This window comes from Mirounga angustirostris, unplaced genomic scaffold (assembly GCF_029215605.1).
Source record: "Mirounga angustirostris isolate CCGP_5_RB_7025 unplaced genomic scaffold, mMirAng1.0.hap1 SCAF_1, whole genome shotgun sequence".
Taxonomy (NCBI): Eukaryota; Metazoa; Chordata; class Mammalia; order Carnivora; family Phocidae; genus Mirounga; species Mirounga angustirostris.
In genome coordinates, this window is record NW_026991709.1 from 162,315,012 (window position 1) to 162,337,930 (window position 22,919).

Below are 22,919 nucleotides of genomic sequence, written 5' to 3' on the forward strand. Positions count from 1 at the left end.
CTCTCTCTTCCCTGAGGGCTATGGGAGAGAGGGGAGGTTCCGCCAGTAAAGTATTCTGGAAAGAACTTCACAGGGGCCATTAGACAAGAGGGCTGGGACAGAGGGTAGGGGTGAAAGGATACACTTTAGAGATGCCCAACGGGGTGTCTTTGGTCAGGCTGTGCAGCAGGAACCTGGAGATGTTGAAGAGGGTTTCGGGAAGATGGAAACTGAAGGGCTCCTCCTGCAGTGAGAAAAGCAAATAGGGATTGAATTCCGCAACGAAGCAGCTGCTGGACCAGGCCAAAAGGCAGACACCAATAATTCTGAAATACTTCAGGAAAAGAACAGTCTCCCTTAATGAGCATCTACTACGTGCTGGGCGCTTTACGGCTGTCTCATGTGGTCTTTAACATAATCTTGTGAGGATGCATTTTCATCCTCACTGTACTGGTGAGAAAACTGAGCCCCAGAGAGATGACTTGCCCAAGCCACCCAGCTAGAAAAGAGCCGAGTGAGGATTCAAACCCAGGTCTGATTCCAAAGCCCAAGAATGCCTCTCTCCTAGGCTGTGCTGCCTCTTGGGGTTGGTAATGATTCCATTTCCCTGAGCTCAAGTTGTCTCCAATTAGCTCTGAGAGAGAAGACCTTTTATGCAATTTAGGACATGACCAGACCTAAGCACGTCTTTAAATGGAGGCAGTTAACTCTTTAGAGCATGAAATCACGTGCCTCTTCGCAGCTCTCCAGCAGCGGCCTGGCCGTCCGATGCTCACCAAATGTGCACATGCGCTGGAGCTCCTCAGCTGCTCATTCCCGCACCCCCAGCACCTGGCAGGGGCCCCAACAGAGCAGGCACTAACACACACTAACAGGTCTTCTGTATCTAGAGGCTGCCAGAAGCCCCGCACAGTAGACCACAGGGAATTTTCTACCACGAGGGGGGCCATAAAACGTTAAGAATACCATTTTGAAGGGATCTGGCACATTGTATGCAAACTGACACTACTTTAGATGACAAGATGAAAGCAGGCCAGCTCCCCCCTCCCCCTCGAGCACTTACATGGTAATAAACGGACACTTCCTGGAGGGTCTTACTAGGCTGTACTCGTCACCGTGCCAACAGGACTTAGGCCCTAATTGGTCTAAACTTGTGAGGACTTACTTTATACTACTACTTGGGTTTGGAGCCCAGCATTCTCTCTTTAACTCTCATTTAAATTTCTACAGCCTCTGTTAGTTCCAAGAACCCAAGAAAACCTGAGACTGCATCCTTTTCTGGATGAGAGCCAGGGAGAAGCCTGCCTCTGGTTATATCGCACTAGGTGTGGAAGCTAAGAACCATCCCAGGAAGAACAGAATTGGCGGGGGTGGTGGGGTGGTGGGGGGGGTTGTGTCCTCAGAATTAGCACCTCTCCTCTGGGAAAGAAGCCATTATCTCAGGAAAGGTCTGGTGCTTCCCTTTGCAGTCTGCTCTGACTCAGAGCTGCTCTGCTGGGCCCTGATGCCAAATGCTGAAGTATCACCCACCTCCAGGCCTCTGCACATGCTGTGACCTCTGCCAGGAATGCCGTTTCTTCTCCTCGTCTTACTAATCTCCCTCCTCTTTGCTTGGGTTCACTTCCTCCAGGAAGTCCTTTTGGTCCTCTTAGTTTTTCCCTTAAGACAACTGGGCTACACCTGCGTGTTCAGAGACTATGAACTAACTCTTCAGGGGCAGGGATAACATCTTGCTCACCACTATGTCCCAAGGCCTCAGGAGAGGGCCTGACCCCCAGGAGGGATTTGTTGAATGAAGGAATGGCCCAATGAAGTCTCAGCTGGGATGAACAGCCAGATACCCCAGCTGGTGTGAAGCTGCTACAAGCTCACAGCTGCCATGTAGGTCCTGGAGCAGAGCTCAGTTGTTACAGAAGAGAGACAAAAAGCCCAGCTCCAAAGTGGCTCAGGCAGATTGACACTGCGCTGAGGCCCTGACTTTCTAGCTGAAGTTGAGTTTGGGGTCTTTTTTGAGGTGGCTTCTTTCCAGGTGAGCACCTGATAGAAATGAGGGGCCCTGAAAAGACTGTAAAGGAAGATAAGTTCCCTTGAAACCACTGACCGTGGTGTGGGGAAGAGATGAGATGAAGGGCTGACAGCTGGCCCAGGCAGAGCCCAGCAGAGGAGCCTTTCCTGCCGGACTTTCCTCAGAGACAAAGAATGTGCCGAGTGCTCAGCACAAATGTGGGGGAAAGAGGTGCCCAGTGTGGAAGGTAGGGCCCATGAGATGGTCAAAGAATTGTAAAATGCTTGGCCTATGGAAAACTGGTTGGAAGCCTCCAAACAGGGCAGGAGGAACAGCTGACACTCATCTGTGCCAAGTGCTTTTCCAATATTAACTCATTTAATCTTCACAACCCCAGCAAGTAGGTACTACTCTCACCCCCACTTTAAGAGAAGGAAGCTGAAGCACAGAGGCAAGTGAACAACTTGCCAAGGTCACACAGTGGTGCTGGGGTGTGAGGCCAGTGGTCTGCCTTCTCCAAGTTAGAGGGTGTGGGGGATCAGAGGCTAAGCACAGGCTCTGGAGCCAGCCTGTCTGGGTTCCAGTCCTGGCTGCTACTTACTAGTTGTGGGATCTCTGTGTTTAGCACCTCAGTTTCCTCATCTGTAAAATGGGGGTGACAGTACTTATCTCACAGCATGATTGAAAGGATTAAATAAATTGATACAATAAAGCCTTCAGCACATTGCCTGGTAAATAGTAAGTGCTCAATAAAGGTTGGTTATTGGTATTATCCTCCTAGCTTATCAGCACAGGATAAGCTCACCCTGTAGGCACTTAATCAACATTTGTTGAGTGATTGAGGATACACAAAATGAGGAGGCTGATAACAGCCTACCACCTGTTCCCCATTGTCAGGAGATAGATTTAAAATGGCTTAAAAGAATCAGGAAGTGACTAAAAAAACTATTTGGGTCTCTGGAAATCAAGCCCACAATTCAGTGGCAGGGCCAAGGAGAGACCTCAGGCCTTTGGTTAGAGCTGGGCCTTCACCCATCTAGAGTGGAACATCCACCCTTGATCATTTTATTTTAATTTTACTATTTTTTAAAAAAGATTTTGTTTATTCATTTGAGAGAGCACAAGCCTGGGGGATGAGCAGAGGGAGAGGGAGAAGCAGGCTGAGCAGGGAGCCCGATGCTGGGTTCAATCCCTAGACTCTGGGAATCATGACCTGAGCCCAAGGCAGATGCTTAACCGACTGAGCCACCCAGGTGCCCCCACCCCTGATCATTTTAGAGATAACCTGGAGTCTGCCTTGAGTTTTACAGACATAAAGCCGGCACCTAGAAAGGCCCATTCTAGCTCTGGCTCACTAATTCAGAAGCCCACAGCTTGCAACAAACAGGTCAAAAAGGTAGCTAATTGAGTAAAATCAAAGTTCCAACTTTGGGGTGCCTGGGTGGCTCAGTTGGTTGAACGACTGCCTTCGGATCAGGTCATGATCCTGGAGTCCCAGGATCAAGTCCCACGTTGGGCTCCCAGCTCAGTGAGGAGTCTGCTTCTCCCTCTAAACCCCCTCTCGTGCACTCTCAACCTCTCTCTCTCTCAAATAAATAAATAAAATAAAATCTTAAAAAAAAAAAGTGCCAAACTTTGTCTCCCAGGAGACCAGAATTTCTTGGCAAATCATCCTGTCCGGTGGGTTTACTTTCTATCCAGAGGTCTGCTGCTCTGTAAGACGTGCCCAGGGCCCCTGGTTCTGTAGGCAGCACCCCCACCAGGCCCCCATCTCCTGGCCACCTTACCGTGTACCGCTGAATGGCATGGTAGCCGTGGTATAGCTCGGCCAAGTGCTGGAAGTGGCGGAACTTGTCAAGCATCGCGTCCTTCTGGGCAGGGTCTGAGGGGTGCAGTGGGAGGGGGGGAGGGGGAAGATGTGTCAAGCCACATCTACAAGGAAGGGTGAGGCAATGACAACACTGCCAGTGTCCACTCTCCCCCAGTTATCAGACCTGTGCCAGGGAGACTGACAAAGAGATGCAATGATGGGAAAGGTGCTGCTTAGGAGCTGGAACCTCCCCAAGACCGGGAAAGTCTCAGCTAGGCACAGCATGTGGCCATGCAAAGTCTGAGAACATTTCTCACCCATCTCCCAGATCTGACACTACAGCCTACCAGGTCATTCCACTGGGGAGAGCCAGCATGAAGAGGGTGATCACTGGCACCCGGACATACCAGAGGAGCCTGGCGTGGAGGACGAGCAGATGTCAGCTTTATTCATCTCACCTCCAGCCTCCTCCCTCTGTGCCATGCCTTATACAAAGCACAGACCACTGGCCGGAACAAAAACATGCCACCTAACGCCTGGACCTAACAGTTTCCAAACTATAACCACAGCTTCTGTGAGGCTCACAGCAGCCTTATGAAGGAAGCAGGATAGGATTACCCCCATGCCACAGATGGGGAGGTAGAGTTTAGGAAGAAATTGTGACTTGTTACAAGTCACCTAGCTGCCTCCAATTCCAGTGTTTTTCCCACTCCAGCATGCTGGCCTTAGTCCAGTGAAGAATATCTCCCTGTCCCCTCCGCTTCCAGAACTCCCTCAGTGCATCATGGGAAGTCTCAAGAAAGCAACAATGAAACTATTTTCCTGCCTGGAGTGTGTTATTGTAAAGTGATCTCTTTTTCATCTTTCCATTTAATTAAAATTTTTTTTAAAAGCGCTCACCTGGGTCCAGTTATAGGCTCCCAGGTAGCAGGGGAGAGATACGTTCTGAATTAGCAACACAGGGCAGGACCTCCCAACCATAACCCCAGGACAGCCCTCATACCATCATTAAACTTATGGGCAAACTGGAAAAAGATGACACACCAGATTATGCTGCTGCAAGACAGGGTTATGGACAATACACCCAATAAACAAGCCCAGGGCTTTAATTAAAACGTTCCAGCTCCTTCGATGTTTATCTTGGTGCCAGAGCAGGGCTGGGGAAAACAAGTGGCCTGGCTGCTGTTTACTCACCTTGAGCTATATCAAGGCACTGCATGGACAGCATCCAGTAATAATAGGCAGCGTCATTAAATCTGCTCTCGACCACGGCATTGTGTGTGAGTTGCTCCAGCACCCTGACCGCTTCCCGCTGCCGCCCGGCCTTGTGGAACGCTGGAGGGGCACAAAAACACACACAATTTGGGGAGTGGGATGGAATTCTGCAGGGCTTGCAAGGGGCTGCTGTAGAAGTAGGACACTCATTGGGAGCATCTGCAGCACTTCGTTGCTGGGATGCGCCTCTCAGGCCGAAGGCTATAAATAACTGAGGCTACATCCTGAAAAGAGTACAGTGAGATATATTCCTTTCTGGCTGGGAAAAGGCAACTGACTTCAGAAAAGCACGGCAGAAAGAAAAACCCTGGGGCCAAATTGCAGGGCGAAGTCTGAGGATGGCACTGCTGCCCATCACCAGCGAGGTCTTACCCTCACCCCGTTCCAGGACAAGGCTTTGCGACATCTGGGGTGACACTAGTAGCACCTGACACTTGAACAGCTTTGGTGGCTTACGAAGTATTTTCGTTGCTGATTCCCTGTTGGATGGTCACAACAGACTCACGAAGGTGTAGGTAAAGTGGCATACCCAAGGTCACAGAACCTATCCCCACGTAAGTCCCCCATCAGTCTTCAACTGTGTGCTTTCTAATGACAACCTTGAAAAATACGGCTCCCAGCTCTAGCAACCAAACGTTTGTGAAAACATGCAAAAAAATCTCTCAATAATCCCTACATCCATTTAACAGAAATTTCCTGACTCTTAACTATGTGGCCAGACCCTCAGGAAGTTGGGGGCTGCCAGGGAGGCACTTCTAGCTGTGACACTTGCTCACATGTGGGCACTCAGATGATCCACATCCTCTGCTTTAGAGAAGGAAAAGGTCTGGCCTTTTTTCCAGTCTCATCTCCAATCTCTTGTCTGAGTACCAAGTTACTATGGCGATGGATTCTTGGAAGGGCAGACACAGACAGATGGATAGGTTGATGTGTTTTGCCCAAACATGCACATACTTCAGCAACTGGGTGCTCTGGAAATGCTAAAGCAGAAGAGAACATGCTGTCTTTCAATGGGGGCTTTTAGCTGAGGAGCTCCAACAGGGAGACATTTGTTCCGCAATGTGTCCGGAGGTGGCAACTGTTACCATATAGAAGTGTAAATGAGATGCTATGGAATACGACACACCCAGCTTCAATTAGAAGACTTCCTAAGGAGGCAGCAAGACCTAGTCACAAGAATCAGGTTCCCAGGCGGACAGATCCTCGTCCAAACCTCGCTCTGCCACTCTCTCTGGCTTTGTGACTTTGCGGGGCACAGTTAGCCTCGGCGTCTCTGCAGGGCTGCTGGCGAAGTTCAGGGTTATGTAGTTAAGTGCCCAGCCGGTGCCTGACACAGAGAAGGCAGTCACATTTTAAAATTGCTATTACCGGTAAAAGCTCTATGCTTCCTTTTGCTATCTCGGATACCGCCATATGTGGGGTGCAGCCCACTTTACCAGTGGAAATGCCAAGGAGCAGAGGACACCCTGTTTATCTGAGCCAAGTTACTGTTTGCCGTAGAGAAAGAGGCAGGTGAGACCATGCCGGCCACACTGTGGGAGTTCTCATATTTTGTCCCCATCCCAGCCTGGCCCAGATTCCGTCTCTGCCACTTCCTTGCTGTGGAACTTCAGGCAAATAAATCCCTTTACCTCCTCCAACCTCAGCTTTCTCACTAGAAAACAGTACCGACATCATAGGGCTACTGTGAGGATTAAGTGGGAAGCTACTTTGAGTGCACAGTGCTTTGCTCAGAGAAGAGACAGGACCTGCCTGAGGTCCGGAGGCATGTGAGTGATGGACCCAGGTGTGTCCAACTCCAAAGCCCACGTTCTTTCCACTGCTCCCCAGTCTTCACCAGGAAACACGTCACATTCCCCAGGGTGAAGTCGTCCATCCTCAGACCCGTGATGGGAGGGGCTTGACAGCCTTTCTGAAATGTGGGTCTTGGCAGTACCATCTCCTGCTCCTGCAAGGTGTCAGTCTGTGTGGCCTACCTTTCTGGGCTTCCTCAAAACGATCATTCTCTGCTAGCCACTGAGCGTAGGGCACATAGATGTCATCCTTAAATTCGGGATGCTTCTCACCCAAAGCAAAGGCCTGGAGGAAGGAGCAAATGCATTCTTAATAAAGCAGCCCCCACAGCCCCCATGAAAACATGGCACTTGGCTGAATCCATTAGGGATGTGTCATATTTTGCCAGCCTGACAACTCAGAGGGGGAGAGTGCCTCCCCCTACCACCACCCCCAGAAACGCAAAAACAAATCAGCTCTTTGAAAACAAAAGACAATTAACAGCAATATGCAAGTGACTGGATTCAATAACAACACAGTCTGTTTCTGGACCACAGAAGCAGCACAGAATCGGAAACATTTTATTTTGAGGGTTTGCGTGGGCTCCTGTAGCGCTGCAAACAGATTTCTTTTAATTGCAGATGACACCTAAGGAAACAGAATTGACATTATCATCGTCACTGCTTATTAGCTGTCAAAGATGACTATGGACTTGGTCCTGTATGGGACCCAGTGACTGCTTTGTCTAAGCCCCAGAACCACCCGTCAGGCTAGGAGAACTGGAAATGAGTCATGGGGGACAGTATGTGGCAACAGGGAGAAAGTTTGCCTGATGCAGTCAGGACTGAGTGTTTCTAAGATGCTCTAATTTATGCTGCTTGAGAAATCTCCTAATAAATTTATCTTGAGAAGCCATTATTGCCTCTGTCCTTGGCCCCACCTCTTCTCATCAGTAACCTTGTCACCTCACCAAATGGAGCCACTCAAGAGGGCAGACAAGAGTCAGACAGCTTTATTCAGAAAAGGTCTTGCTATGGCTCTGTAAACTAGACCTCAGTGGGTGGATGGGTGGGTAGGGTGGAGCGAGGACCGTGGGTGCAGCCCCTGATCCTCTCAGGAAGGAGTCCAGGTTAGAGGGAAGGAGGAGGAGAAAGAGCTGCCCCTGAAATGGTTCTGGCAGCCTCCACCTGGAGAGTATGGGTGGCATTTTCTGTCAAATGGCACCTAGCAGGTTTTGAATGTTACACAGGTGTGTCTCCATGTCAGAGATCTATCAGCATGTGGTGCTGGTCACAAGCAGCTCAGACCCACAGCAGGCACAGGGCTGTCCTGTTAACTCTCACATCCCCAGTGTCTATCACAGGGCTAGCATGAAGCCAGCAGTGCATAAAGATTTTCTGAATGAATGAACCAATAAATGGACCTCTAAGACACGCTGGCTCAGAGAATTTGAGGGTTAGTCTCCTGACAGCCAGACCAATGTTCGTTCTCATGATGAGGGCAGCTGCTCTCCATCCAAACCCCAAAAAGCCACCTGTGGTCCAGGGCTCACATGGGGCCCCCTAGCCCATGAGGCATGCTCTACCCTCACCTCGTCCCAGCGCTGGGTCTCCACATGCAGCTGAACCAAGGACTTCAGGTCACCAATCTTTAGGTAGGTTTCAGCAGCATAGCCAGGGTTATCCAGCTTCTTGAAGTAGTAAGCACACATCAGCAGGGGCTCCCGCTCGGCCTTGTCCAGTTTACGGGCAATGTCGATTAACCTGGAGAGGTAAAAGCACAGGGAGGAGATGGACTCCTGTAACAGGAACCTGATGGAAGAAAGCAGCACGGGCTTTTGGGTCTTCTTGAGGGCAGGCTCCATGTCGATTCATGTTAATGTCCCCAGTGCTCAATATGGTGCCACGGCCCTTGGTGCTTGACAGGTGGTTCTTAAATGAGTGAATATATAATCCAGAAACATTGCCCAGTGACCAGAAGTCACCTGCTAAAGGACACTGTCTCCCCCCACTTTGTGTGTGCCTTTCACAGAGTCACTATCTATCCAGCAGTATCTGGGGATAGAAATGAACACCTACTGATCACTTACTGGTACCAAGCACAGCACCATGAGCTTTCACATGTGTGATCTCATTGAATCTTCACTGCCCTTAGAGGTACTATTATTCTCATTTTACAGATGAGAAGACTAAAGGCTAGGTCGAAGGTGAAGCAGCCTGCTCAAGACTCTGCAGCCAGCAAGTGGCAGAATGCTCTTTCCACACTGTTTCAGGAATTCTCATAGGAAAGTATAGGTAGAGGCATGAGAATTCTTCAGCCGACAGGACTTTAGAGGAAGAGGCATGTGTGGAGCCAGCTCTGAGCTCTGGAAGAAAAGCCTCTTGGAAATCTTGGGTGTGCCTCTCCTGCTGGCCAAGGTGCTGACCATGGGCGAGGGGCCACAGGGACCACTGGGGCTCACCACTCCTTCCCAGTGGTAACTGGCCCTCCCACTACTTGTGAGGACATGAGGGGGTGGATGAAACATGCTTATTCCCTCTGGTCAGGCTGGGGTTTGGAGTAAAACCAGCTCTCTCAGGGGAAAGGGGCTCTACCCAGCTTGCTCTTTGTGAAAAAAGAAGGGGAAGCAGCTGTAGCAGATCCCTGTCTCAGACACAGGCAAGCTCAGGGAGGCCTGTCAATCTGTACTTAGAATAATAATGACATCTAAAAATAACATTTCTCAGCAGAGAAAGAACACATTTTTAGGGAAAGGTGGCACAGCCAACCCCTTAGAGCCCCCCCAGCCCCACCCATCAAACCAAATGTCCCTGGAGAAGAGGCACCTTTTACAGCCAGACCTGGAAAAAGGATGGAACATGCTTAAATATCTCTTTCCTGAACTAGTTAGGTATCTCCAGGGTAACCTGATACATGTCAGTTGCAAATGAAAGTGACATGAAAAACCAGAGGGGAGAGCAGGGCCACAAATCTGCCTGGTTCTCTCCCGTATCACTCCTTTTGTGAAAAGAATAATTTGGGGGGCAAGATCTGTATCTTCAAGAAACTTCATTTTGCACAGGAGAAAGATGGGGCGGTAGGTCACATACATATGGCACGTATGTGAGGGGCATACATGGCAACTACATGGTGGGGTTCAGGGAGGTAACTTAGTAACCTGCCTAGGCCACTACGACCTGTGGACCACAGTATGGCTTCCAGGATAACCAACAGCCTGTAGGGTTCAGACTGAGCCACTGTCAGGAACTGCTCCCTCACATGTTCTTTACCAGCTCTGGCAGTGTGCACCTGTATGTGTACACACACACTCACACACACACACGTACATGAGTGTGAAGTCTACCTTCCTTGACTAGGGGAGGAGAAAGCCCCCCCTTGGAGGTCTGATGCTCTGGGAGTCTCAAAACTGAATCCATTATCTCTCTGGGCAGCCCCACTGCATGCCCACCCCCCCTTCTGGGTGACTCCTGGTTTGTGCTGTTTTTTTGGCCTCATGCCCTTCCCCTTCCTACCACTCTCTACCTCTTAAAATTCAAGGCCGTTCACGCAAAGACCACATCCATGGTTCCTCCCATGAGAATTCTTGTCTCCTTCCCTGGTGTGCTTAGAAGTGTTCTTGTTCAGGCGCCTGGGTGGCTCAGTTGGTTAAGCGACTGCCTTCGGCTCAGGTCGTGATCCTGGAGTCCCAGGATCGAGTCCCGCATCGGGCTCCCTGCTCGGCAGGGAGTCTGCTTCTCCCTCTGACCCTCTTCCCTCTCATGCTCTCTCTCAAATAAATAAATAAAATCTTTAAAAAAAAAAAAAAGAAGCGTTCTTGTTCTTTTTTTGGTTCCTACCATTACACATGCTAGGGGCACTGAAATCAGCCAGGTCAGTTTGAAGCTCAGCTCCATGGTTTCCCAGCTGTTTTGCCTCATGTGATCACCTGGTCCTTGAGCCTTGGTTTCCTCATTTGGAAGCTGGGCATGGAAACACCACAGCTTAGGGTGTGGGGGAGAATCAAGTGTTTGTAAGATATCTCAGTGCCTGGCTCCTAGGGAAGGCTCAGTGAATGGCAGCTCTAATGCCGGGGTATTTCCCCTTACTTTTCCCCCACCCCCAACCCTTTCTCCAGGGATCCACTAAGCTCCTCAAAGGCAGTGACTGCCTCGTTCAGTCTCTGTCTCCCAAAAACCTAGTCACTATTACATTTGGATTATATATTTAGAGAAATACTATTTTTTCCCTTGTCAGTCAAAACCAAAAGCTGACATGACATGACATGCTGCCAAATGCTTCTTCGGGCAGGGACTGAAAACCCACATGTCAATCCAGCCATGGTCGCCACTGATCTCTATGGCCTTGACGTGCTCTCCCGCTGAGATATACATCTCCACAGCGGCTTTAGGCTCGTTGATATTTCTAGCCCAGTCAGCCTGTTTGGTGATTAGCATCTTTGTTTCTTTGGGGTCTCCAGATCCAAGGAAATCCTGAGGAAGCACAACAAACAAAAACACTCCAGATTAGAACTTCCTGCTGCCAGCATTACATCAGGCTGCCGAAAGCTGGAGCAAGGAAGGGCTCTGTTTGGCTGAAGCAGGCAATCAGGATGCAGGCGTGAGCCCATCCCTGCATGGCTGACTGGGGGGCAGTCCCAGGTGTCAGGGAGGAGTGCTCATAGGCTGCCCCACAGGTGCTCCTTGGGAGTGTGGGACAGTGTCAAGGACTATGGCCCTGAACGTTTCCTGCCCTTTCCACTAACAGACATTTGTTCTTCAGCTAAACAATACTTTCCGGACTCTTTGGAGTACTTACACAAACTCTGCAGTGTTGAGGTTTTATGATCAGGTTACTTTGTCTCTCTCTCTCTCATATAGAGACGGATATATGTGTGACTATTCCCATATAGTGACTCTACAACCTGGTTGCCTAATTCCAAATATCCAGACCTACAATCTTTATTCAGTTAAAAGGGATGATACCACATGCCTCAGAGTGAGGCTAAGCATGTGGTCCCATAAACCTAAGTGACAAAATTATGTACAGAGTTTTAGGGGAGCCCCACTGTGCCCTCTCCTCAACTATCACACCACACTAGGAGTACTGTTCACATCTGTTTTCTGATTCTGTTCACATTCTGTTGCCTGAACTTAGAGCATCATCCTACTGGCTTCTTCCCCGGTTATGTGCCGAGAGCAGGTAAGGAGCACAAGTGTTCTTAGTTAGTTACTTTTCGACTGGATGATATCAAATCCTGTTCTGTTATCAGGTCTGTAGAGGTAGGGGCAGCAGGAGGCCATGGGGGGGTTAGATGGGGGGAAGAGGGCTAGAGAGAACCTGGGAAGGAAGAGATAACAGGGGGCCTCTGAAAGCCCATGGCTGGCTTCCCTGGGTTAGCCCTGGAATGCGTGAGAAACAGCCTCAGAAAATCATCTCTTTTCAGGATATAGTTACCCCAAATATAGACATGGGAGTTTGCCATAGTTGAGGCAGCTTTGGTGCTGACATTTTTAAAGGTGGGGCTTTTCAAAAAGGGAAATTAAGAGTGCTTAGAGCCCAGATCTGCATTACTAGGAAGAAGTGGTTTGTCTTAGGAATAATGTACCCTGCAGAGAGTGCACTGTGTCAACCTCACAAAGTATAAAAAAAGCATTCCTTTCCCCATGATTAGCACTCATTTGTCAGGAAAGTACAGTCAATGTATGCTAAAAACCCACTTGAACAATTAGCTCTCTTTTTTTCCATTTGCTTTCAGGGTAATTGTGTAGCCCCTAAAATAATATATTAGATTGGCCTAAGACAACCAACTGTTGTAAGGGGAGGAAAGGGCATCATTTACCCTGATGCTGGGATCCAATAAAAGACAGGCCCATCTCGCTGGCCTCTGGTCTCTGGAACTCACACAGGGGAAGAAGCTTGGAAAGCATTCACTGACAATCTGAAGATGCCTAGTTTGGGCCGTTACAAACACAGCCTTTATTCTTGGTAACTAGTATAACGCATACTGTTTATGCGAGTGCAAAGCTGGAAACTCTGCTAATCTGGTTGGTTAAATGAGGCTAGCAGCTGGAGAAAACAGGCATCATAAGAGAACAGAAATGTCCTTCAAAGTGAGTGCTCGGTGGACTCGGGGTGACTATAGTGAGAAGGGTCAGAGGCCAAGAGCAAGCCATAAATTTGGGTCATCAACAAGGAGACCAGCCAGACACAGCTCACAGGCTTGAAGGAGCCACCTCCAGCCCAACAGCCCAGCTCAGGGAGCTCTGACCTAATTGAAGCTGAGTCTAAATGATTCCTTCGAGGCTCAGCAAACTGGGTTTTCAAAGGTTCTTTGGTTCCATGAAGCTAATTTACATGTTATCTGGGGCCATGGCAAAGACTGTGTCCTGGAGTGGACAGAAAGAGGCTGTGCTGAGTGATGAATGAGACTAAACAGTGTTCTCATGCTTGGTGATTTTGATAAGGACATACTACATAAGAGTTAAGAGCATTATAATTCCCTTTATCACCATATAAACATGTCACTTATCCGGAAAGCATACAATTTATTTGTACGTGGGAATGTAATTTAAAAATTTTCCGAAAACCAGATTGAATCTTGGGAAGCAATTTTCAAGTAAACAAAAACATGCCATGTTAATAAGCGCTGTATTCCCCCCGTGCCCCCCATCATAATGTGTATGTACACATTTCCTCAAAGTCAGACTACTGGGGGGGACTGAAACAGAACCAACCTACTTGGAATTGCGATCAAAAACTAAAACCAAAACAACCCCCAGAATATTTACCTTCATAGAGAGGCAGACCAGATGGAGTGTGTAAGTGGGCTGCATTTCTGGATGGGAGACTGTGGGTACACGAAGCTCACCCGAGGTGTGAGGAGGGGCCTCAGTGTAGGGAGAGGAGTGGGGCTGGCTGGGGAGAGGCCTTAAGAATAGCCACTCTGTGGTCACACTTAGCTCCTCTCATTTTCCCAGCCTTTCTCTAGTTTGGCCTTTGCAAAGGGCTTCCTCATACATTATTTTGTGCAATTCTCAGAACTGAGCTGAGCTGTAGCTATGTTACCCTCTGAGAAGACAATGGAGGCTCAACAAAGTGAAGAGACCAAGAAGGACCCACAGAAAGGACCAGGACTCACACCGGCTCTCCAAATGCCAAGTGAGCACTGCAGCTGCCTACTAGGAGGTTTCAGAGGTTCCAGGAAAGGCTGCTGGTTCTGAAGAACAACCACATCCTGCTATTCCTAATGCCTAAATTCTACTCCTAGGGATTTAATCCTTTAGTTAAGGTTTTGTCCTCAGTTTAAATGTTATCCCCAGACAAAGACACACTGATTTAGCTGTTCTCAGTATGAATGCAGTGTTAAATACTGTGTGTGTGTGTGTGTGGGTGGGTGTGTGTGTGGGTGGGTGGTGTGGGAGTATAAGGAGAGGGTAAAAAAGTGGAAGAGGACAAAGTGGGGGAACCTCAAGCACTTGGATCTGGGGGATGGGGTGAAGGAAGCATCAAGGTAAAGAGACAGGCTAGGACCAAGGTGCTCATTCAGATATTAATGACTAGAAACCCCTGGGCCACATCACAGTCACTGAGATGCAACCTTCAGCCCCAGGATCTCACAGGTGGGACAGAAGAGCACAGCCATCTTTGGGAACAAAAAAGGAGGAAAAAAAATGGGGAAGATTTTCCATCTTGAACTTGTGAGCTAGGTAATTACCATTAATAGCCACTAATTGGTTGTGGCTGATGACTCACTTAATAACATTCTGAAGCCTATCCTGACAGTACTGGGAAAGGCAGGTTAACAAAGGCATTTCTGTGGAAGGAAGAGCCTGGTTGCTCAATGCACCCAAGGCTCTTTGTACCTTGCATTAGGCTGAACTACAAAAGGCTTGATGGCCTAGGCTCCCCAGTGGGACTTGTTCTCACATAAACCATCAGGAGCCTGCTCTCGGAAGACCCCTGTCATGTACCCAGACCTGCTGGGGACTAACCTTAATAGAGGACCTGCAAATGCAAGGGAAATCTCTACCATCACAAATACAGATGCACCCCTGGGGTGACAGGAAGCACACTGTGCTAGTACTGGAGGGCAGGGACTCAGTCATGGTGTCTCCAAAGCCCAGTGAAAAGCCTAGTACCAATCAGAGAGCAGACATTTAGGAAACCTTGGCTGAAGTGAACAATATTGTCCTGTATAACAATGGTAGAACCAGCTCGTGCCTGAGGACACTGATTCCCAGTGGCTTCTACAAAGGTTTGAGAGAATTTGTGGGAGAAATACCTGAAGCCCTGAACCCTGAACACTTAATGAAGGGACCATGCTGGTTCAGGCTCACTCTTCAGACAGTCCATCCAGCTCTGTCACTGACAAAGGTCTGAACTGTCATTCTCTTGTCCCTTTGATGTCAGCCTAAAAGGTGAGTTTTAGGCCAGCTTGAATCAGTGGCCATTGATGGTTCCTTTGTTTGCCAGTTTGCCCAAACCCTTACTAATAAGGCAGTTGCTATTTTCCATCTGTATCACTTCTTGGGATAAACATCTTGGGCAGTACAGTATCAGAACACTGGTGGGTTCCACGTTGCAGCTTGGGCCCAGGTTGTGGCTGGATTACCTTGGCATACTCAAACATGCGGAGGTCGGTGTACATGTCGAGTGCGAGGTTCTCGTGCCCACTCCTCTTGTACAGTTTGGCGGCTTCGTGGAACTTCCCCTGGTAGGAAAACACATCTGCCAGAAACAGGTCATTGTTGGTCTCTCCCCGTTTCTTCCTCTCCTGGAAAAATTAGAAGCACAGGAAATAGCCTCTGCAGCCATGGCAGGAAGCAGCCTTTACAAAGGTTAGATGTTGCTATTTCAAGTTAAGCCCCTGGGCCTTTCTACTGGAACCTCCACTTGGCTCCTGGGCTGTTGTGTCTCTCACCTAGGTTTCTGGTGGGAATGCTTGACAACAAAAGCAGATTTTTTTTCTCAGATGAGTGAAGATCAAAAGTAATGCAAACTTTTGTTTGTTTAATGGAAATTCCTCAGGGCTGCTTTCTTGTATATTCTTCCAAGGAAACAACTGTATAGTTAGGATGGTGTGTGTTTTTTTTAAAGATTTATTTATTTATTTTAGAGAGCAAGAGCGTGCATGCGTGCAAGTGGGGAGGGGCAGAGGGAGAGAGAGAATCTCAAGCAGACGCCCCGCTGAGCATAGAGCCAGACATAGGGCTCGATCTCATTACCCATGACATCATGACCTGAGCCGAAATCAGAAGTCGGGCACCATGGGTGCCTGGGTGGCTCAGTCGTTAAGCATCTGCCTTCGGCTCAGGTCATGGTCCCAGGGTCCTGGGATCGAGCCCCGCATCGGGCTCCCTGCTCCGCGGGAGGCCTGCTTCTCCCTCTCCCACTTCCCCTGCTTGTGTTCCCTCTCTCGCTGTCTCTCTCTCTGTCAAAAAATAAATAAAATCTTAAAAGAAAAAAAAAGAAGTCGGGCACTTAACGAACTGAGCCACCCAGGCGCCCCTAGGATGGTGTGCATTATCCACTTGTTGGTGGCCCCCAAGCTCCCAAGATCTTCCAAGTCCCCAGGCCTGGTTTGGCCGAGCTGTGACCCATGATGATGCAGACAAGCAAAAGTTTAGGGTCTCTTCCCAAGAAGGAGACTAATAAAATAGGATGAGTCTTCATATGTCTTTGTCTCTAAAGAGGTGAGTCACATGTTGAGCATCCACTAGGTGCTGGTTATGTACTTCCCACAAGGACCCAAGGGTGAGTGGTACCACCCAAGTGTCACACTGAGGGAAGCTGAGATTCAGAAGAGGAGCAGGTCAGGGTCATACAGAGCTGGCATTTGGACTCAGTCTGTCTGACTCCAGATGCTCTTTGTACCACATAATACCACCTTCGGAAACAAGTGACAACAACATACCTGCATGCACACACACACACACACACACACACACGAACACGAACACACACACACACACACGAGTAGCATTGAAGATAAAGAGAAGTAACTGGCATATTCCGTCCTTCCATGTTAGGGAACATTCATTAGTCTACTGCTCAAGTATTTGTAAACACTCAATAGCACCCAATCTCTCATCCCCAGCAGTTTCCTTTTGCTTGTTTTCTAGCAAGTGCATCACAGTGGAGGAAGATGAGACATTGAATCGAACTCCGAGACAAGCTGGTAAAGTTTTAATAGCTGGAGGCAACATGCTTTCCCACTGACAGAAATAATTTTTAAAAACCAAAAAAAAAAAAAAAAAAAACCCAAAAAACAATAACAAAAAAGCCCCCTACACATAGTTTAGGCTAATCAGTCAAATAAACTAACTCCTAATTGTAGGGAGTGAATCAAAATCTTGCAGTGAGATTAAAAAATAGGTTTCACTAGGCATGGAATTTAGGCATAGGCCACAGAATCATGGCCACCATGATCAGTAGAAGTGATTTACATATATTCAATATGTATGTAGCCATATGGGCAGATTCTCTTCCTCCTGTTATCAGTATAGTTATATTTCCCCTATCTCAAAGGAGCCTAGCAAGGAACCTTGGTTCTCTGGAATAATGCCAAATGCCCAGAAGCAAGCTACGAAGGCCTCAAAGCAGCCAAAATGGATCATTACTTGAAAGCAATTTGCTCTTTTTCAAAAGGCAATTATTACAAGTTTAACCAACTGTCCAGCTCATGGCACACTAGAAGAGGCAGTAAGACAGGAACTCAGTTAAGACATGATAAATGGTGAGAGGTGGTCTCACAGAGGTCAGTTACTTTTGCATAGAGAACATGTTCCATGGCTTCAGGTTAGGCCCCTAGATCCAGACTAGTGGATTCCCAGATGCTTGCCCCTGAAAATAAGCAGTACTGGGCATTACTAGTAGATGGTTCTTCACACATGCATGTAAGTAAGCATCGGAAGATACAGATGCTCACTCTGACAGTACTGGGGGAGGGATTAGGTGGGGAGGGTGTGCATCAGAAACAACTTCTTAGATGACAATATGGCCTTGAATAAAGATAGCTTGAGCTTGGGAATTAGACAGAACTGGCTTTGAGTTCCAACCAAGCTTTTGCCTATGGACCCTTGGGGACGTGACACAGCCTTTCTGAGCCTTAATTTCATTATTTATCAAACAGAAAGAACAGTATTTGTGCTTCATTAAGTCAATGTGAGGATTTAAAATACAGCTGACCCTTGAGCAACATGACTGTTAGGGGCACTGACCCCCCCAGAGTTGAAAATCAAGGCATAACTTTGGACTCCCCCAAATTTAACAACTAATAGCCTACTGTTGACTAGAAGCCTTACTGATAACATAAACAGTTGATTAATACAGATTTTATGTGTTGGATGTATTATATACTGTAAAGTAAGCTAGAGAAAAGAAGATATATTTTCTAAAGATTTTATTTTTAAGTAATCTCTACACCCAATGTGGGGCTCGAACTGACAACCCCAAGATCAAGAGTCACATGCTCTACTGACTGAGCCAGCCAGGCGCCCGAAGAAAATATTATTAAGAAAATCATATAGGATGCCTGGGTGGCTCAGGCGGTTAAGCGTCTGCCCTTGGCTCAGGTCATGATCGCAGGGTCCCGGGATCAAGTCCCATATCGGGCTCCCTGCTCTGCGGGGGGGCCTGCTGCTTCCTCTCCCTCTGCCTACCACTCTCCCTGCTTGTGTGGGCGCGCGCTCTCTCTCTCTGTCAAATAAATAAATAAAATATTTAAAAAGAAAAAAAAGAAAATCATATAGAAGAGAAAATACATTTACAGTACTGCTTTATTTATCGAAAACAATCCACAGATAGGTGGACCTGTGCAGTTCAACTCCATGTTGTTCCAGGGTCAACTGTAGTATACACACTGATCATGCATGGGACATAGAGCATGCACTCAACAAGTGGCAACTATTATTCAGCTGAGCAGTCTGTGAGCTCCCAAAGGCCTCCCTTCCACTCAGCTCTGTGCCCACAGGGCTGAGCACCAGGCTTGGCCCATGACAGGTGTTTATTATTCTGAACTGAATTGCAGGGACAAGACATTTGCTGATTTCCTCCCTGCTTCCATATGGGAATTCAAATGTATCTCACATTTCCTTAGCTTCACAATAAATCTGTTCAGGAGAAAAAATATGTACGCCTTTTCATAGACAGTCACAGGAATTAAGAGTATTGTCTACAGTTACCCAGCAAATGGTGCCCACAGAACCAGCCCACCCCAGTCCACATGCTCCCTCCCCAGGTCCCATTCCTGTGGGTGGGGAGCAGATTGTGTGCATTTGGGAAATGCTTCCTACACTGGCAAATTGTTGGAGCCTTAGAGGATGGTAACTACCTAACAACCACTGTAGGAGTGAAAACCAGTTACTGAGAACCTATTTAATCCTCCTAGCAACGCTGCGAAATCAACCCCTTTCACAGATAGAAACCAAAACTCTGGAGAGATTAGGGACCTACTTGCCTCACCCCACTACCAAGTGAAAGACTGCACTCCTTGCTCCCAGGTGCTGTCTCCCCGCCCCATGGCATTCTGTACCCCCAGAGCAAGGCTGTGGCCCAAATGCCCAGACACCAGTGGGCTCTGTTTATGTGCCCTCAAGGCTCTCATCTGCTAGAAGAGCTCCCTATAAGCCACTGACAGTGAGTCTGTACTTTCTTGAGAAGGAAGAACATTTTGTCTTTTACCTCAATGCTGTTGATGAGCTCTAAATATCGGAGGTCTTGTACTCTGGTGAAGGCCTACAGGGGAAGAAATAAAAGAATGAAATCAACTGCCTTCTGGGCTTCAAAAGTGGGTGATTGGCTGGGGGTGGGAAGTCAAGCTTTAGAAAGTGAGCCAGTAAGGAGGGAAAAGAAGCAAGCATTGATTAATTGCCATGTGCTCAGGAGGGTTATACCACCCAGTGAGGCACGGCTTTATCCCTGGGATTAGTCCACACAAAGAACAGCAAAGAAGTCCTGGTTGCATCAATCACTTTGGGATTAGGTAAAACAAAACTATGATACTGCAGTCTGGGATGGTGCCCGCTTAGAGGAATCTCCATGCAAAAGAGAAGAACAGGGCGGTCTGATACTCTGAGGCAGTGTCATCGGAGTGGGAGTGGGGAAGATGTACTGACTGAGGAGAGACTGCTATACATCTCGGTGACTGGGATGGAAAGCAGGAGACAGCTATGCTTACCAACAGTGCATAAATACAAGGCACCCAGAGCCCACAGTACCAGCACAGAGGAAGAGGAGGAGGGGAAAGCTCAGAAGGAATAAAGATGGTTTCTGGAAGGGAGAGGGAGGTTAGGGAATAAATCACTCCAAGGTCCCTGGAAGGCAAACTCTTACGTAAATCCTAAAAGTGTAGCTCTTGCTTTGGACTCACAGTAAAGCCAAAGACTTTAACCCATGAGCTGCTAGAAGTTTCTAGGCAGCCTTTCTCAGGAAGACTGGTGTTAGTTAAGTCTCCTTTGGTGCTTTCTGATTCTGCAAGGGGTTTAGAGGATTATAACCCACCATGTCAGGCTGATCTTCATGTGGCTTTGCTGTCAATGTTTCTACCAGGTGTGCTTCTTTACAATGTCCCATTTGAAATGGGCTGACACACACCTACAGGAAGCAGCAGGTCCAGGAGTCCTTGAATATGAAATGCAGAAGAACCACCCTGACCACTTGCAGCCTCCACTTCGCTGCATGACATCCTCCACCCCAAAAGACGTGGGGAAGCGAGAAAGTCATCTGGCCTCTGGCTGCCTCACAGATGACCACAATGTGACTTCATCTTTTCATCCTGCAGGGCCAGCCATCCTGTCGGGGACTGGGGATCCAGAGGTGAATATGACCTGTCCCCCTCCCCATTCAGGGGCCCATGTGCTCAAAGGGGTGGCAGGTAGATTAAACAGACCATTGAATCTCCATGAGCTAAAAGCTATACAAGTATGAACTAGATACCCTGAAGAACACCAATTCACTCTCTGAGCACAGGCAGTGGTAGAGGCAGGATTAAGAAGAGCACCACGGAGTAGGAACCTGGCAAATGGGTATTCCTGAAGAGGAATTCTTTGAAAGGGTAAGGTAGGCATCACATGAGTAAAGGTAGGCCAAGAGTACCTGTGTTCCTTGCTGGAGGTCTTATAAGCTATCTTCTAGACCTGGGCTTCCTTAAAGCAAAAGGAAAGGGGAAAACCTGGAATGTCTGGCAAAGGGGCAGGGAGGAAAGGAGCATTCCGGGTGTCAGTCCTAGCTCTGGAGATTTTCCACCTGAGGGGCTCTGAACCTACTTCTTCCCTGCCTCTAGGCTCTCAATGTCTGCCTTATGGAAAGGGGCAAATTAGCGATGCCTCCTCCAAGGTCTTTCTAGTTCTGCTCTGCTAGGATTCTAGGATTTGCCACTTTGAGAAATCTGTTTCTGAGTTCCTTCGACCCTCACACATTCTGCAGAGTCAGGGGTGCCCTGGTTGGAGTGGTCAGAGTCACGAGGCCGGTGAATAACCTCAGCAGAGGGAAGTGTGGGAACTGGGAAGCAGCTGCAGTTCTGCTCACCACAGAGGTCCCGGGTGCTAAGCAGCTCTCCCCTGCCATCTAGTGGGGACACCAGTTTATTGTTGGAACCACCCTCTACCTCCCGTGTGCCTGAGTGACTTGGCAAAGCAGAAAAACAAAGGCTGGGGATTCGGAATTTGGATAAAATGATCAAACCCTAGTCTATGGTAAAAATCTTGTGGCTATAATACAATAATTTCTACTCCCAGGGAGTGCTTGGGGAATACAGGCTGGAAGTTAGTGTTAAACAAAAGAAGGGTTATTCTAGTTTTGTTTTGATCCATTCAAATATTTGCTGAGTACCCAACCCCATGTTGGCTGAACTAAGCTGAGATAAGTGTTTATTTCTTGGGTGTGAGGAGATGACAGTCTCTGAGGAAGACTTTAAATTTCATTCCAGGCTGAAAACAAATAAAACACAGTCTAGGAATACTTTGTTATTCCTCATCCCTCCTGGCATTTTGTGGGGGAGGGGGCCTGCAGGAGAGGGAAGCTCCCTCCATGAGAATATTTCCTCCCGCCTCTGAATTCTTAAAATCCTCTCTATTACCAGTTTTCTGACCCTTAGTTGATATAAAAATATAATTAAATAACAGCAATTTTACTTGTTTTAAAAACAGCTAGCATTTGTATAACACTTGCTAGTTCTGGAAGCCCTTTTACAACGTGGTAGTTAAGCCTAATGACCCTGTGTCAGGAAGGCAGGGCAGTTAGCATTTTCACCATCCCCACTGCAGACATGGGAGGATGGAGTCTATGAGAGAAGCGGCTGGTATGGGGTCATCCAGCCTATATACAGCAGAGATGGTATCTGGCCTTGGTTCCTCTCTCCTTTCATGCCTACAAGTCTTGACCTAGCACAGGGCGGGCATCACATACCCATGCAATTCCTTCCCTGCATGCTCAGTAATATGAGCAAATGAATATATGATTAATTGGCTATGGGAAGATAAAGAGGGAAGGGAGAAGTAGGGGAGAGAGAGTTGAAGGCCATTCCTTTCCTCCACCTCAGGTTCTAGATGAAAACCCAACTAAGAGCTGGGCTTTTTCTGATGCGTGGCAAGGGGTCAAATGTTGTCAGCCAGTTTCTGTAGTTTTAATATACTGGCCAGGAAATGACACCAGATTGAAGCCATCAAAGTATGTGGGAAGTGACACTGCCGTCAGAATCAGAGAGCTCGACTATCTCTTTGACCATACCTAGCAGGGTACAAAGAAAAACAGCACTGTGTAAAAAATGGCTAATACCAATAAGTGCTCATACCAATAATAAAAGCTACCCTTGATTGCATCCCTATTACGTGCCATGCTTTCAGCTAGGTGCTTTACATAATCATAGCTAATAAGGGTGACAGCTAGAATCTATCAGATGTTTCTCCTGTATCAGGCTTTACAGACATTACCACATTAGACCCTTAGAACTTTGTGAGGATGGGGCTAATCATCACCCCAATTTTATAAATGAGCAAACTTAGAAATGAGTTACCTGCCCAGACTCAGGAGGTAGCTGAGTTGAGATCTGAATCCAGGCCAGTCTATCTCCAGAGCTCACTACAGTATGTGTCTGCCTCT

General features: G+C 47.9%; 1 protein-coding gene across 6 annotated transcripts in view; it reads right to left on the bottom strand.

The window, feature by feature from the left end:
* The window catches only part of IFT122 (intraflagellar transport 122), a 68,522-nt gene that overhangs the window by 7,104 nt on the left and 38,499 nt on the right, over positions 1-22,919 (bottom strand). For 5 of the 6 annotated variants that reach the window (XM_064591900.1, XM_045904305.3, XM_064591889.1 and 2 more), the window contains 8 exons: positions 19,503-19,556; positions 15,433-15,594; positions 11,145-11,311; positions 8,434-8,605; positions 7,046-7,148; positions 4,989-5,129; positions 3,772-3,866; positions 123-223 (listed from right to left, as the gene is read on the bottom strand). In XM_064591900.1, the coding sequence (XP_064447970.1) occupies positions 123-223; positions 3,772-3,866; positions 4,989-5,129; positions 7,046-7,148; positions 8,434-8,605; positions 11,145-11,311; positions 15,433-15,594; positions 19,503-19,556 (995 nt within the window). The remainder of the gene's footprint in view (positions 1-122; positions 224-3,771; positions 3,867-4,988; positions 5,130-7,045; positions 7,149-8,433; positions 8,606-11,144; positions 11,312-15,432; positions 15,595-19,502; positions 19,557-22,919) is intronic. The other variant, XM_064591909.1, reaches the window with a different exon arrangement.